The sequence below is a fragment of the Oenanthe melanoleuca genome, chromosome 1 (genome assembly GCF_029582105.1).
Source record: "Oenanthe melanoleuca isolate GR-GAL-2019-014 chromosome 1, OMel1.0, whole genome shotgun sequence".
In the NCBI taxonomy this organism is placed as follows: domain Eukaryota; kingdom Metazoa; phylum Chordata; class Aves; order Passeriformes; family Muscicapidae; genus Oenanthe; species Oenanthe melanoleuca.
Genome location: NC_079333.1, coordinates 107,764,742 through 107,780,918, shown reverse-complemented (window position 1 = coordinate 107,780,918; position 16,177 = coordinate 107,764,742). Strand labels below are relative to the sequence as shown.

Here is a 16,177-nt window from a genome sequence, read left to right as displayed (position 1 = left end):
GGGATCCAGGTGTGCAGGATCCAGGTGGGGTCACACCTGAGCAGGCACAGGGACAGACCCCTCACCTCTGCCCACTCTGCTTTGGATGCAGCCAAGGACACTTTTGGCTTTCTGGGCTGCAAGGTGACATTTCCAAGGACATGTCCAACTTTTACCCACCAGCACCCCCAAGTCCTTCCCAGCAGGGCTGCTCTCCATGATTAAGACTGGACAGGATGGACAGCCCTGGGCCATGGCTCCTTCAGTGGGCACCTTGTGACTCTCCAGAGCTTGCCTGAATCTGCTCCATGAGCCCAGCATGGAATGGAGCAGGCTGCACTGGGGACAACATGAAAGTGGCTCTTACAGAGACATGAAGGCACTAAAGAAAATTCTGACCCAAAGGGTGGCCAGGAGAGAAAGGGAACTCAGTAAGTTATACCCACCCCAGAATGAACTGCTAATACTGGCACTATTGTGAGGACTACAATAAATCAGTGTCTGCCCTGGCTGCCTGCATCTCATTATGCACAAGGATGTGGCTGGAGAATGTCAGCCCCAATGGCATCTGTCATGTGAGCACTGCTGTGCCCGAGTGGGCTGCAGCTTTGTGCTCAGCCAGCTTTGTGCTCTCCCTCCTGCTTTGTGGGGGATATCTCTTTTCTTCTGCAAATCTTGGTTTGCTCCATCCTGTGGGTAGTGAATTTGCCCTTTCTTCCCATGGCTGTGAATTCTGTGATGATAACATTGTATTTAAGGTGTGGGGGTAAAATATCTTTCGTGTGTGTCATATTTAGTGACTTTTGTTTGCTTTTGATTGGGTTTTTTAATTTTTTTTCCCCAAGTTTTCCTCTGTGCATGGTGCATACATATCACTGAGGCTAAGGCAACACCTACATGTATTTATGCAGCTGATGTATGGTGCCCATTGCTCAAGCATCACAGATATCTTGGAAAGGCTAATTAATTTAAGCCCTGCAGCACCCCTTGGAGGCAAATTTTGTCGGTCCTGATAGATGCACACATCATAGCTGCTCTTTGTTGTTTATTTTTAATATGATTTCTATGCCAGAGAAGGGGGGAAATGAATAGTTTGTGCTTTGTTAGGTAGTTGAAAAAAATGTTAGGCTTTTGATATCATTGAAATGAAGTATGTAGCAAACTTTGGATTTTATTGCAGTGCCTCAGAGGTTCTTTTTTTCTTTTAAAACTCAGCTCCTGGAGCCAAGTGAACTTGTAGATGTCCTTTGGTTCTTAGATGTCTCTGTCTAGCTCATGTGGCTGCAAAATAAATTTTAATGCATTGTCTTTGCTTAATCTAAAATCTGGGATGCAGTGAGGCACTTGGCTAAGGTTGTTGGTTTGTTTCTTTTTTGTCTTAAAATTTCTGCGAGATTGGGGCTGGGAATACCAATGACAGTGTGCCTGCAGTTCAGAAGAGATTCTCAGAAATTACTGGTTGGTTTTATGTTCTTGTTTAAATCTCAGAGTTCCTCAGCCCCATACTATATTGAAAGGGTGAAACAAGGGTAACCATCACCTCCCTCCTCCTCTGTGAGCAAACCAAAGATGTTTTTAAACATTGACTCACACTTTTTGTCTACTCTCTGTCTTATTAGAGAAGGACTCAGCACATCTTTTTCAAATGCTTCATCCTCCTTTGTGTTTACACTCATTTCTGAGCTCAGCCCTTTTTTCTCCACTTCCTTTGTCAACACCAAACTTGTTTCCCTGATTGTTCTCTCTTGCCCTTCCCAATCCCCTTCCCTTTGTAGATCCCAAGATAGATCACATCTTAAGGAGTGATGGGGATTACCAGAGGGGCTGGTTTGAGCTGGTTAAAAATCTTTGTGTCTCACTCCCTCCTACAAGAAAATTCTTAATTCTTTAATATTTTTCTGGGGAGCAGTCTGAGACCATGTTGTCACCAAAGGAGGGAATTACCATTTTCTGGTGTCTTTTCTTACCATATCCATTTGAGTGGCTGTCTGATATGGCAGATTACTAATTTTTCTTGGCATCTGTAGGTGAGGAACCTGATCCTATTTGCATCACAGCCCTGTGGCTTTGCCAGGGAGGCCTGGGAATCATCCAGCCAAGAGCAGGGGAAGAGTGTGACCATTGCTTTTGGTGCAGGAGAGTCTCTGGCTGACTTAAATTTATCATTTAATGGCTCTGTACCTGATGTAGTTTCCAGATCTCACTGAAAGAAGTGATCCTGCAGTTCCTCCAGCTTTGCCAGCATGCAGCAGTGATGGACCAGCCTGAGCTAGATGGGGACAGGAGGTGTCACATTTTGTCTGTGTGGCAATTTCCAGCCTAAATCACCCTCCCAATGAGCCAAACAAGTGACCCCCTCTTAGGCCACCTTTCAATCATGGTGTTAATAATTCTCATTTTTAAAGGTGGTAAAGGTTGCTCAGGGTGAAGTTGTGTTCATCCTGTGTTTCCCAGTCCATGAGGCAGCTTTGTGCTTCTGCTATTTCTGTCCAGACCTGCACTCAGCCCCTGCCTTGAATCTCCCAAGCTCTGAGACAAACAGTGCTTTAAGCAGTCCATAATTCAGCCTGTGTTCTGGACAGCTTGCCAAGACTCATGGGCTGGGCCAAAAGAAATTTGAGATGATCAGGAATTCATCTGCTGTGCAAATATGGGCTTGGGCCAAAAGAAATTTGAGATGATCAGGAATTCATCTGCTGTGCAAATGTGGGCTTGGAGGGTTTTCCCCCTTCCAGGAACAGAACTATTTTAAAGTATTTCACCATGATCAGCTGTTTTGGATGGGCTGCAGCAGCATATCTTTCCCAAAAGTGACACTAAATTTATTTCTCATGCTCACCATGATTTTAAAACTGAAGGTAGTTCAGACAAAAACTGCAGTGATTTTTTTTGTTGTTGTTCATTTGTTTGATTGGATATGCAAATCACCTCTCCTTTTTTTTTCTTTTTTTTTTTTTTTTTGGCAGCTAAATATCCTGGTTGACACTGGGAGCAGCAATTTTGCTGTGGCAGGTGTGCCTGATCCTGATGTCACATCCTACTTCAATCCTGAGCTGTAAGTACCTGTTCTGCACCCATGGTGGAAATTTGGGGGGTTCTTTTGGATTCTGGCCCCTCCATTAATGATAAGGATGATGAGGCAGCTCCTGGGCTCCTGTGACATCCCCTGGGAGTGGGATGTTGCTTGCCTGGTGGGAATTTTGGCTTTGCCTGATGTAAAATCCTGCCTGGCACTATGAACAGCCCCAGTGATGGCAGCACAGCTGAGCTCTGAGTGAACATCAGCAGCACCAATTACAACTGCAGAAAAGAGAAGATGATTACAGGGTAAAAATCATTTGCAAAATCACACCAATTTCAGCCAATTTCTTACCTGAATACACTTGCAAGGGATTAAAAGTTTCAGTATGCTTTGCCATTGTTTGAAAACAAAAATTAAAAGCTGGTAATTGTATCAGTTACTTGACATTTCATCCAGAAGCAAAATTACTTAGTCAAAACCTAATTTGTTGTTTAGTTTGGCCACAGGCCTCAATCAGTCAGTGATCTGGACAGACCCTGATGAATCTGGTTATTTATAAAATACAACTTGGTGGTTCTGGTGTTTGTTGTGCACTAAATTTGCTGTGTTTACCATAAGCTGACATTAATCACAGCCAAGTTTTGTCTGCCTGAATCACACTTCCTCTTTTTCTTCCTTCATTTCTGCCTTTCTCTGGTTTCAATTATTTCAGGTAAACTTCTCCAAAATGCAGTGTCTATCTTTAGCTGAAGCATATGGACAAAAATACTAAGAGTGCTGGGAAGCTGGAGAGTATCACTCTTCTCACTACCTCATATGTGTTTTAACATGGAGTTTTACAGTTTTTCTTCCAATAAGGTGCACTGGGAATGGAGGGAAATCTGTTATTTCCATGCTGCTTACTTGAGTATCCTCACCACCTGTCATATATTTAGATGTTAATGGAGATATTTCACATCATGCTGATATGATACAGGTCTGGAAAATCCAGAATTTGCACTTAATGACTATTTCTGTATTAATGCAGGGTTTCCCATGCCAGCCAGCAGTGCCTTCCATAGGCAGTGGCTAGAGAAAACTTAATTGCAAGAATTAAAAGCACAAGCATTCTTTCTCCCTTGTCTCTTAATTGATGTTATTGAGACTGGAAGGACAAGGCCTCTCTCATCAGAAACACAGACAATTAAAAACAGCAACAGCAGAGCCTGTGTGAGGAGAAAGACAGACTGAAATCATGTGAAGGTTACAGCTTGATTGGTGTTCTCAGTGGAATGTGTTTTGAGAACTCTAACATAAGGTAAACAGTGAAACCTTGAAGTCCAGGCCCTGAAGAGTTGGTTAAGGGTGCTTTGTAAAATTACTCAAAATCGAGTCATTACAGTCCAGAGCAATAGCAGCAGCAGTTTGTGGTTTGGAGTTCTGCAGTGTGCTCAGAATACAAACAGCAGCAGACTCCTGGGGCACCATGCTTCTTCCATTGTAAATATTTTAACTACATTTAAATAGATAAATTGGAGCCCCAGTGAAATCAGGTAGATATTTTAAAAAATGCTGGTTGCAGGAAAGCTGTGTAGGTCCCCTAGCACACATCCCAAACAAGCTGGTGAGCCATGGCTGAGCCCAGCCAAGTCCTGCAAACCTCTGAGGATGGAGAATCCACACTCTGTCCAGGCAGAGTGTTCCACTGCTGTGCCAGTCTGCCTGGAGGAAATATTTCCTGTTATCCAACCTGAACCTCAAAAAATGTCACTTGAGGCTGTGACAGTCAGCCTGATGTAGATCCCATGCACATCTGAGTGTGCTGTCTGTCCTTCTTGTAGGTTCTTGATGAAGACATTCACAAAACACAGAATCACTGAGGTTGGAAAAGATCTCCAGGACCTTGGAGTCCAAGCTGTGACCCATCCCCACCTTGTGCCCAGCCCAGAGCACTGAGTGCCACCTGCAGCCCTTCCTTGGACACCCCCAGGGGGATGAGTCCTCCCTGGGCAGCCTGTTCCAGTGTTTAACAGCCCTTTCCATGATGAAATTCCTCCTGGTGTCCAGCCTGAGCCTCTCTCAGCACAGCTTGATGCTGGTTTGCCTGGGAGAAGAGACTGAGTCTCACCTGGCTGCACCCTCCTGTTCCCTACAGGGACTTGTAAAGAGTGAGAAAGTCTCTCCTGAGCCTCCTTTTCCCCAGCTGTGGAGCTGTTTTTCCTCCTCTCACAACTCCTGGGGCTCTCTGCCTGTCAGGAGTCAGTGTCTCCTTGGACCCAGGGCTGCAGCCTCCACTCTTCAGCCCCAGCATGGCTGGTTTGTTCAGCCCCACATCCTCAGCTTCCAGATGGGAATGCCATGGGAGGCATGTCCAAAGCTGGAGCCAGGGTGTGCCACAGCCACTGTTCTCCCATCTGTGCACCCAGTCCTGGTGTAGAAGGCAGTGAGGTCAGGGGTGCTGTGCCTGTGAAATTCCTCTTGAGTGCCTGTGGCTGCCTGACTGTCCTTCACATGCTTGGAAACAGACTCCAGGAGGTTTTATTTGGGACTTTTCCTGTCTGGAGGTGAAGCCCAGTCACCTCTACTTCCTTGTGTGCTGCTGCTTGTCTCTTTTTGAGACTGGCCTTAGGACAGACTCTTCCCAGCAGTCAGAACACCTTCCCTGGAATTGTGGTTTAAACCCCAATGGCAGCTCAGCCCCCCACAGCCACTCACTCACTCCCCACCATAACCCCAAACATTTCTCCCTTCTCCCCCAGCTGTATGTGCTGACCATGGTGTGGGATATCCCTGGGGCCATTTGGGGCCAGCTGTCCTGGCTGTGTCCCCTCCCAAATTCTCACCAAGCCTGGCAGTAGTGGGGTGGGGTGAGAGGGAGAAAAGGCCTTGGCTCTCTGCAAGAGCTGCTCAGCAATAACAAAAACATCTCTACATTTCAGCTCTGTTTTCAGCACAAATCTAAAACACAGCCTGTGCTGGCTACTGTGAAGAAAATTAACTCTGTCCCCTACCCAAGCACACTTGGTTGTCCTGATTTTGCAGGGATGGTAAACAGGGGCATTGATACCACATCAGCTGCATCTGTAAAATTACCCTAGAGTGACCTTTGCCCATGTGCAAATGAGAAAAACAACCTATGGGCACTTTTCTTCCTTCCTGGGAAGAACACTTAAAATTAGATGAAGGGGTTTCCTCTCATCTGCTAATCACTCCTGCAGTTTTTTCCTATATTGTCATGGAGTGTTTCCAACATCTTAAACTGCAAGTTGAAGACAAGGGGAAAGAAAGATGAGTAATTTGTTAAATTAATGTGTTATGAGTTATAGATGTGTGCTTATTAGAATATTCATGTTGTGTTGGAGAGAGTGATGGGTCTTAATTTCCTGGTGCCACACTCTTAGTTTAATTTTATTCAGATGATAAAAATCAGAAATTGAATGCATGATTCTTTTTTGATTGAAATTGAAGGGGGTGCATGGGAAAGGCATTATCTCTGTTTTAAAGGACCCAGAGAGTGTGTTCTTCAGGAAGAGCCCTCCTGGAGCAATTCCAGAACTAACTTGTTAAATGATGTTGTGTATCATTTAATCTATGTGATATGATCCTGCTGTTTAATTATCTGGCTCTTTCTGTACAAAGCAAGTAAAGCTGTTACCATGCACTCCTTCACAACTTGGGCTTTTGAGTGGCTCTGACAAACCTTTGCTGTGAAAAGTTCTGAGTTTGCTGTGATAATCATGCTCTATAAGTCACCACAATGTATAAGGTTTTGCAAAATGACCTGATTTGTCCTGAACTGAAAAGAAATCACAGTGTTTGTTTTTCATGCTGTTCAAAACAACGAGTAGTTTTGTTGAGTACTCCACTTATGATAAAAGAGCTACTCAAACAGCCATATAAAGGGATTTTTACACTGGAACCCAAGTGATCAGTGGTGGCTCTGCAGCAGTATGTAAATCTGACATGCTCAGGGCTTTCAGTATTCAGGATCAGTATTCAGTTCTACTCAGTAAATAAATAAAGACTACTACTGCCTCACCATCTGAAGGTTCAAAAGCAAGCTGCTCAAGAGTTGATCTTTCCAAGAGAGAAGGAGGAAAGAGAAATATAGGCAGTAAATTGAGGTAATACAATAAGTTATGCACCATCAAACAGAAGAAAGTGCTGCTTTTGCAGAGTGATCCTGCAAGGCTGTGTGCACTCTACAGGTTGTGGTTTGGGGTGAATTGTAAAGTTTTTGTGGAAGCCCTGCAGATTAGATGGGACTTCTTGGTTAGAAATCAGTAATTTCTGTTGTATTTTCACGTTTGCTTTGTCTGAAAGTTGTTTGGTGAGGTTGGTGTTATGCAGGGCTTCCTGCCTGTGGTGGATTTGCTGTTGCCATGTTGAGCTTGCTGCAAAGGGATGGTGACAGGAGAAATGAGATTCTGGTTGTGTTTTGTTCTGTGCTGTGTGCTGGTAATGAGGATTAACTCTGCAAGAGAAAATTAGAGAAAGAGAAAACCCTCTGCTGGTTTGTTCAGCTGGGGCTCAAGATCCATTTGAGGTTTGAGGACAGAGTTTCTGGGGCTGCTTTGGAGAGAAGACAGGGATGGGAAGGAGAAGGAGAAGGGAGCACCAAGACCTAGGAGCGTTTATTCCTTTCCTCTGGCTAAGATACACTTTGTCCTGCTGGAAGAGGTGAATTCCTTCTTTTCTCATCACAGCCAAAACAGCTTGTTTGTTATTTTCTTTCTTGTCCTGTTTGTTTTAAAACACTCAGCCCATGAATTACAAGAAGTCTCTAATTTTGACCTCTAAAGTTTTCTTCCTTTAGATCAGTGAGGTGGAAAGGTGAAAAAAACCAGACTGGCTGATCACCTGCAGGAGGATTTGGCAGGAAGTGGTTTTGCAGAACAGAACATAATTTACTGCAAGATCCCTTCCCAGGTTACCAGTGTTGCTCCTTGAAGGAAGTAATAAAGTCTTCTCTCCAGTATGACATTTGTGAACTTTATAAATGGGATGAGTGTCTCCATATCCATTTCTACAGGTGGGGAAGCTGAGGCACAAATGTTGAGGAAGGGAAAGGTCACCAGCTGTGCTGGAAAATGCATCCAGTCTTTCTGTGTGCTGGTCCACAGCTCAATCCATCAGGCTCTTCCTGCCTATGGAAGAGCTGTGTGCTGCTGCTGTTCTAGTCATTCACTGTTGTGTTTGCAGATTTATGTGTTTTATTCTCCCAGCACTCAGTTTTCTCTCTGATTTCAGATGTTTCCTCTTCTGCCCAGCCAGACACTTTTCTACATGAAGAACCCTGTATTGTCCCTTTCATTTCCTGCCCCCCAGTTTCCCTTATGCCCCTAATTATTCAAACTCTGTTTTGATTTATAAATGTACTGCCAGTGTCACAGAGCTGTTCTGAAGACCCTGCCTGAGCAGAGTTGTTCCTCTGAGTGTCACACAAATGCAGAATTACACAGGAGCAGTGGAAGTGGTCAGATGCAGGTAATAGCAGTATCTCTGGAACTCCTGCATTTTGAAATATTAGCTCATGTATTCCTGCTGCCCTGGATGTTAACCCTTGAAGGGTTAGGTCTTGGGAGTGTCAAGAGCTGCTTAGGGTCAGAGCCTGGCCTCCCTCCCTTCCTCAGCTGGGAAGAGTCCATATGGGCAAAGTGTCCATCAGGAGAAAGTGCTGGAATTATGGCACTTGTCCAGGTTGAAGATTGTTCCTCATTATAATGAAAATCACCCCAAATTCATGCTGGTGAGCTCAGGCACAGTGAGGTCACTCCATGTGGCTGTCAGATTAAAGCTGGATTGATCAAAGTATCTGCACCTGATAAACCCTTGCACTTTCTATTGTTCTACACACATGTAAAGATGCTGTTATAAATTTATTTTATGCTTTTTTTTCCTCCCCTTAATTTACTTTCCAAAAAGCTGTGGAAAGTCTCTTGAGATGAACTGAGTGTGGTCACCTGTCTCTCCAGAAGGGGAAGCTGTGTGCCAAGAAGGGGATCCAAAGTAAATTGTGAGGGATCTAGAACTTCTGTAGCTCTTCAGCAGAGATGTGGGTGGTATGTGATTACAATGCTTATGGATTACAGGTCTTTAAAATGAAATCTTTACTGAAGCTTTTACTAATAGTGCTGTTAAGCCTTTTAAACAGGATTCAGTTCCTTCCTTTGCCATACTTAACCACTCCTTTGCCTTTGCTTCCCTGGCCTAGGAAAAATTGGTTCCTTTCCTCCTCCAAGTCAGTGAATCATTTGTTAATAATATCAAATTCTACTTACTTCCTCACAGATAGGCCAAACTGCAGGTTTAGGAAACCTTTGTCTTACTGCTGACACTCACAATAATATTCCAATTTACCCAAAATGGATCTTTTAGAAATATTAATGAGCTATTAGTCTACAGCTATTCAGTTAGCTTGGCATTTCAATTTCAGATTTGAATTCAGCAGCTTTCCATCTTCTAGTGCCATTTCATACATTCCTTCTCCAGTTAAGGGTGCTGCTCCTATGGACCAGTCTGAATCAGGGACATTGCACTAGGTGACATAATACCTTAGATTATTTATTTTTTTAAAAAACACATTGTGAAGGTTTGAGTTATTGATGGCTTCTGGATAAAAATGGGGCTTTGAGTTTTGGGGTTTTTTTTAGTTTCTGCTTTTTCCTGATTTTACAAGCAGTGTGAATACGTATTTTGCATACTTAATTTACTTTTTTTTCCCTCTCTGGGCAAAACTGAGTTAGAATATACTGTTGTCTTGCATTGTAAATGAACAGCCTGTGCATCAGTGTGTCCTTTGCTTTTAAAGGTCAAGCACATACAGATCTCAAGGGATTGAGGTCACAGTGAAGTACAGCCAAGGCAGCTGGACTGGAGTGCTGGGCACAGATGTCATCACCATGCCCAAAGGACTCTCTGGCAGCTACACCATCAACATTGCCACCATCCTGGAGTCAGAGAACTTCTTCCTGCCAGGGGTGAAGTGGCACGGGATCCTTGGTCTTGCCTACGATGCCTTAGCCAAGGTAAACCATCCCTGCCCCTGATTGTCTTCCACAAGGACAGTAAATAGAAATCTGTTCAATAAAGCCAGCAGATGATCTGTCAGACTCCACCCTTCCCTACAGACCTTCTGTCTTTGTTCCAGAAAGAATAAATTGGGTTGTGATGGTACCACAGCCCCATGGCAGGATTTTGGCTTTTCTGGTGATGGAAATGCTGATTTTAGCTCCTCTGGAATGCATGAGCATTTACAGAGCTTGTAGTACCAGAGTGTGGTTGTGGGATGTGTGTGGAGGGAGGCATTGCAGCTCTGATGATAATTCTCAAAACTGGTCCAAGCCAAAGCCCTCAGCAGTTCATTCCAGGACATTTTCTGTTCATCAGGTTGAGGTGGATGGATAATTTCAGAACAAATATTAGCTACAGTATTTCCAGGAACATAGGACCAAACACATCCTGCTCCTCTGGAGGCAGGAAATCCAGATAGAAGATTCAATTAAAACCTGAAATTCATGGTCCAAAATGTATAACCTCAAAATCTAAAATTGAAAACGTGATTGGAAAACTACAAAGTTGTAATTTTCAACCAAAAGTGAGTGCTACCCCGACAGAAGAAACGATTCAGCACTGCCTGATGAGTCTGCTTTACTCCAGAGTTGTGTGAGAGCTGTTTTTATTGACTTCATGGACTGTCAGCAGAGAAAGAAGTGAGAGAAGAGAGGAGACTAAAGAGAGAAGAAAAAAGCATGTTAAAGCTTCTTAAAGCAAAAGATTTTAAAATAAGTAAAGGGGAAAAAATCAGTGAAGGAGAGGAGAGGAGAGGAGAGGAGAGGAGAGGAGAGGAGAGGAGAGGAGAGGAGAGGAGAGGAGAGGAGAGGAGAGGAGAGGAGAGGAGAGGAGAGGAGAGGAGAGGAGAGGAGAGGAGAGGAGAGGAGAGGAGAGGAGAGGAGAGGAGAGGAGAGGAGAGGAGAGGAGAGGAGAGGAGAGGAGAGGAGAGGAGAGGAGAGGAGAGGAGAGGAGAGAAGAGAAGAGAAGAGAAGAGAAGAGAAGAGAAGAGAAGAGAAGAGAAGAGAAGAGAAGAGAAGAGAAGAGAAGAGAAGAGAAGAGAAGAGAAGAGAAGAGAAGAGAAGAGAAGAGAAGAGAAGAGAAGAGAAGAGAAGAGAAGAGAAGAAGAGAGCTTTGGGCAGAGTACTCAGGACATTTGTTTTTCCCTTGCAAGTTCTTTAAGAGAAAAGAGAGCAAATTAAGGCCACTAAACTCAAAGTTCATTAGAATTCAATAGTGTTGAAAAACTGAAAATCTTGGCTTTAAAATACTGTTTTTTAACTAAGGACAGATGTGGAAGGCAAGTTACATTTGAGTGTTCTAATAACAAAAAGCCTTTTCCAAACAGAAATTATCAGTGAGAGTTGCTGCCTGAAACTGGTGTTTGGGTTTGGAAATTGCAATTGAAAATTACTCCTGTGTTTTAGGGATTTGGTGGCAGCAGTGCTGACAGTGGTCAAGAGTAAAAATGCTTTTAAAAAAAACAGCAGAAACAGGAAAATGACAGATATTGGGGTTTTAATGACTTTTTATGTCTAGAACTTTCATCAGCTGCTTGTCAGAAATTCAATTTACTCATGAAAAGTGCTCTTGTTTGAATGATTTGCTGATTTCCATGAAGAAACTCTTTAATGAACCCTCCAATTCTTGTGTTTGTTTGTTTGTTTTGCTTCTCAACACCTTCCAGCCTTCGAGTTCTGTGGAGACATTCTTTGATTCCCTCGTGAGGCAGGCCAAGATCCCCAACATTTTCTCCCTGCAGATGTGTGGTGCTGGACTCCCTGTTTCTGGAAGTGGTACCAACGGAGGTAGTCTTGTGGGTATCTGTCAATAGGAGAGGGAAGATGTATCTCTGTTCATCTCTCTCCCTCTTTTCTCTGACTATCCTGCTTCTGACAAGTTCGGTGTTTAAATATATTTTTGTATTTTAAATATGCTTTCTGGTTTATTTTTTTTTAAAAGAAAAGCTGAGCCTGTAGGCAAAATTCGAGTGTTATTTATTTTCATTCTCAATTCTTTTTTTTTTTCTCACTCAAGTTTGACTAAACTTTTCATCTTTTAACAAAGAAAAACATGAATATTGTGGTGTTTCCTCAGGGCAGATTTTGCTATATTTCTCAAACTGAGCTGTCCCTTATTCAGCTGATAAATTTGTTCAATCTCATCAAAATGCTACAGTAATTTTTTTTTACATGATGTGAAAAGGGGGAGAGCAATCAAGGGGCTTTTCTTTTTTTTTTTTTTTTTTTTTTTTTAACCAACATATTAAAGGGAAAAATCTGTAGATCAGATCTCCTGCTTGCTGTTGCTCTGGGAAGTCTTTCCATCATCCTTAGTGTGACCATGAATTGGCACATTATGTATCTGGAATTGGGAGATGGAATTTGTTCCCAAATGATGCTGAAATAAACATCTCAGCACAGGAGCTGATCACAGATACTTCTTTTGAAGATAATTCACATATTGTAAATGTTATTCTTATAACTGAAGACCAAGAGAGAACTTTCTTAGGTTTAGTTCAGAGTCAGAGGGTCCACAAATGCTCCCAGCCACCCTCAGCCTAGGTTTTGTTGGAAGCTAATAGTGATAGCAGTGACAGGATGAGATTCCATTTCAGATGTGTGTAAGAAAAACTGAAATCTTCTTGGACAGTATTGAAGCTTTTCTGATCTGATAAAGCAAATTTTTCACGTGAAAGTTTATTATTCTGTCTCATTTTTATACATTGCTTAGGTTTAACCACTGAAGACACTGTTCTAATTTTAAACAGTGGAGTTTTCATAATAGAATCAGTGTGAGGTTGTAGGTGAAAATGCTGATAATTTGGCCCAGTATGGGAATTCTGTTTGAAGCACAATCTGTGTAATGTCTAGATGTTTCACACTGCTCTATTATTGACAGAGAACTTGACAGTAAAATCCTAATAAATGATGCCAAATTAAAACTTTGATGCCCCTGAGTATCACAGTTAAATACTCCCATTTTTTGTGTGCGCTTGCCCCAAAACCAAACATGGGATTTTAAAGTGTGTGACTTCTTTTCTGCTTTGCCTTAGGTGCTGGGTGGAATTGAGCCCAGTCTGTACACAGGGGACATCTGGTACACACCCATCAAAGAGGAGTGGTACTACCAGGTGGAAATCCTCAAACTGGAGGTGGGGGGACAGAACCTGGAGCTGGACTGCAGAGAGGTACTGGCCCTTCTGTCCCTGTCTCTGTGGCATCCAGCTTGGCTGGGGATAAAACCCTAATTGCTCAGTTTTGTCTTGGCAGGCAGATGTGCATTGCAGTCTCCTGAGAGCTGAATTAAGGCAATTTTGGTCAAACAAAGGAAATGGGAGATTTTGGATTGGCCCCTGTAGAGCTGTCTGAGCGCACAGCTCATGATGGCAGTGGACAGGTGTCACCCTGGGTTCCTAAAGTTCTCATCCTAGGCTTCCTTTTTGATTTTATGTTTTTGCAATCAGCTTTTGCTCTCTTATGGCTGGCAGTTATTATTCCTGATGGATAAGCTTTCTGTTTCTATTAGGAATAATGTTCTGCTGAATCTGGATCAGTCTAATGAGACTGTGCTGTTGCAATTTTTATTCCAAAGCCATTTCTTTTCTTTTTTTTGTTTCTTGTGGAGGATAGATATATCTGTATGCGTGTGCTTTATCTATTTCTTACTCTTGCTTGTTGCTATTCATGTTTTGATTTTAGTTCTGTATTTTTATGCCCCAGTTTCTTTAGACATCCTAATTTCATTTTACTCTCATGCTCTTAGTTGGAGATCAATGGGACATGATAAGTTTAGTACAGCCCATATAAATTAAGTGAAATTCATGATTACAATATTACATGTGCATAAATATTATATTTCCATGCAAAATATTGAAATCATATTGCCATATCAATTATTTAAAATGAGTTGCAGCATCTTTCAACTCAATAAGCAGAACAAGGTCTGTTTAAATGCTTCTATTGTGCAAAACCACTGGTCCTTTAAAGTAAATGTTTGCTTTTCTTTCTTGCCTTAAGAAACAGTCAACATGTTTTTAAAGGGGAGCCCTTCAGTGGTTTAATACATGCTGTTGCCAGAAAACAACTCACTGAAAAATTCAGTGGTGTGTCAGGAAAGTTTCCTGTAATTGTTGCTCTTTTCTGAGTCAGGGGTTGCTTTTGCTGGTGCAGAAGGATCAAGCCTTCCTGGATCAAAGAAGAAATCCCACAGAAATGCAGAGGAAGAGCAGGAAAGCAGGAGCAGTGCAATTAAAGTTTGGCTGCTTAGGAGCTCACAGGGGATGAGTGACTCACTCTGGGATGAGGAGCTGTGTGCCCTCTCTCCTCTCTGCTGTTTTCTAGGAAATGGAACATTTTTTCTCAGCCTTCACCAGGGACTGCTCCTTTCCTTGCCAGGGAGAAGCTGTCCCCTTGTTCAATGCTGGGAATGTGTCCAGAGCTGCACCCCAGCTGTGGCTCTGAGCCTGCAGCCAGGGCTGGGAGAACTCCTGAGCTGCCAGAAGTGCACTTTGCACTGGTAAATATTAACCAGGATGGCCAGGAAGGCAAAACCAGGTGCTCAGCCCCCATGTGAGCAATCCCACTTCTCCCAGACTTTTGCACAAGTTTATATCAACCCTTTTAACTACCTTTTTTTTTTTTTTTTTTTTTTTTTCCTTCTCAGGGTATTCCAGGATGCCAGTGATTGTGTATTTTGTGGTACAAATCTGTTAAAATGCCTTGGCATTTCTTTCCACTCTTCAGAACTATTTCCAAGTGTGTAATAAATGGTTTCCTGTTTGCTTTTCTGTCAGCTCTGTATGGCAGCCCCATAGCAGCTCTTAAAATAAAAAAATGTGGAAAGAACTGTCAGTTACTTTTTCTTACTTTTTTGGTGGCTTTTATTTTTGTCACCTCATCTAAAGGGACTCCATGTGACTTGATAACATCCAAACCAGTGTATTTTAAATTCACTTGCTGTTTGACCTCTTCCTAAGTAGCTTAGGCTGTATATCATCCTGTGTCTTATGATTATGCCATAAAAATGTCACAGTTCAGTTAAATTAATCCTGCTGCCTAAACTGGCAGCAAAAGTAGTTAATGCAAATAGCTGCCACTGCTACTTGCCTTTTTTTTTTTCCCCACAGTTAATCATAGTTTTTAAGGAGTTCATGAAAAAAGATTCCCCCTTTAAAAAGTTTATACCTCATTTACTGTATCTGAAGTTTGCTGAAATCTCTTTATTTTAGGGTTGAACTTTTAGCAATAAAAGAGCTGTTTGCTAGGAGTGGATTTTTTTTGTGTTTTAGGGATTTTCAGCAGTCAAGGGATAAAGGTGTGACATTTGTACTCTTGAGCCAGTACAGACATGTAATAAGACTTAATTTTTTCCAGTTATTCTCATATTAGATATGCCAGCCATTAAAACAGGCTGCTTAGGTTTAAACTAGAGCTGTTCCCATGCTAGCAGAGACCTTGAATCAGGGCTTGGATGGTGTATCAGGGTTTTTAACACCTCTCTACTGAATATTAAAATGCTTTTTCCCCCTCTGAGAGGGGCCAGACTCCACTTTTTTACAGCAGCATGACCATTTGCACCAGCTGTGGTGACACAGTAATTTCCTGACCGGTGCAGATAAACCCACTCTTGTCTCTAGCCTGATGGTATCTTGCTTTTTTTTTTTGCTCTCAGATTTCACTGGAATTGAAGCTGTCAGCTGGAGAGAGCTGCTGACAAGTATGACATGCAGTTCTGGGAAGGCAGCTGCCAAAAAGGAGCAGCTTTGTTCTGGTTAGGAGACAGTGGGATCTGCATTACAGTAACTACAGAGTACAACTTCTCTCCTTTTTTTCTTTTTTTTCCTTTCCCTCCCCAGTACAATGCTGATAAAGCCATAGTAGACAGTGGAACCACTCTCCTTCGACTGCCAGAGAAAGTCTTCAGTGCTGTGGTGCAGGCAATAGCTCGCACATCCCTGGTAAGAAAATGCCATCAAACCTGCTCAAAAATGTGAAATCCCTGTTAAAGGATCACAGGGGCTTTGAAAGGAGTGCCATCTCTGCTGCCTGCCTTGCAAGTCGTGGGTTTTTCACCTGAGGGGAGCAGAACCTTCCCTGGTCTAGCCCTGTTAATAAGGGGGAAATGACTGATGGCCTTTGATGGAAA

The 16,177-nt window shown here is 42.7% G+C and overlaps 1 protein-coding gene across 1 annotated transcript in view; it reads left to right on the top strand.

Moving 5' to 3' along the window:
• Positions 1-16,177, top strand: part of BACE2 (beta-secretase 2) — a 53,525-nt gene that overhangs the window by 19,750 nt on the left and 17,598 nt on the right. Inside the window, exons 2-6 of the mRNA XM_056499351.1 lie at positions 2,946-3,034; positions 9,792-10,008; positions 11,718-11,846; positions 13,086-13,220; positions 15,888-15,989. Coding sequence (XP_056355326.1) covers positions 2,946-3,034; positions 9,792-10,008; positions 11,718-11,846; positions 13,086-13,220; positions 15,888-15,989 — 672 coding nt within the window. The remainder of the gene's footprint in view (positions 1-2,945; positions 3,035-9,791; positions 10,009-11,717; positions 11,847-13,085; positions 13,221-15,887; positions 15,990-16,177) is intronic.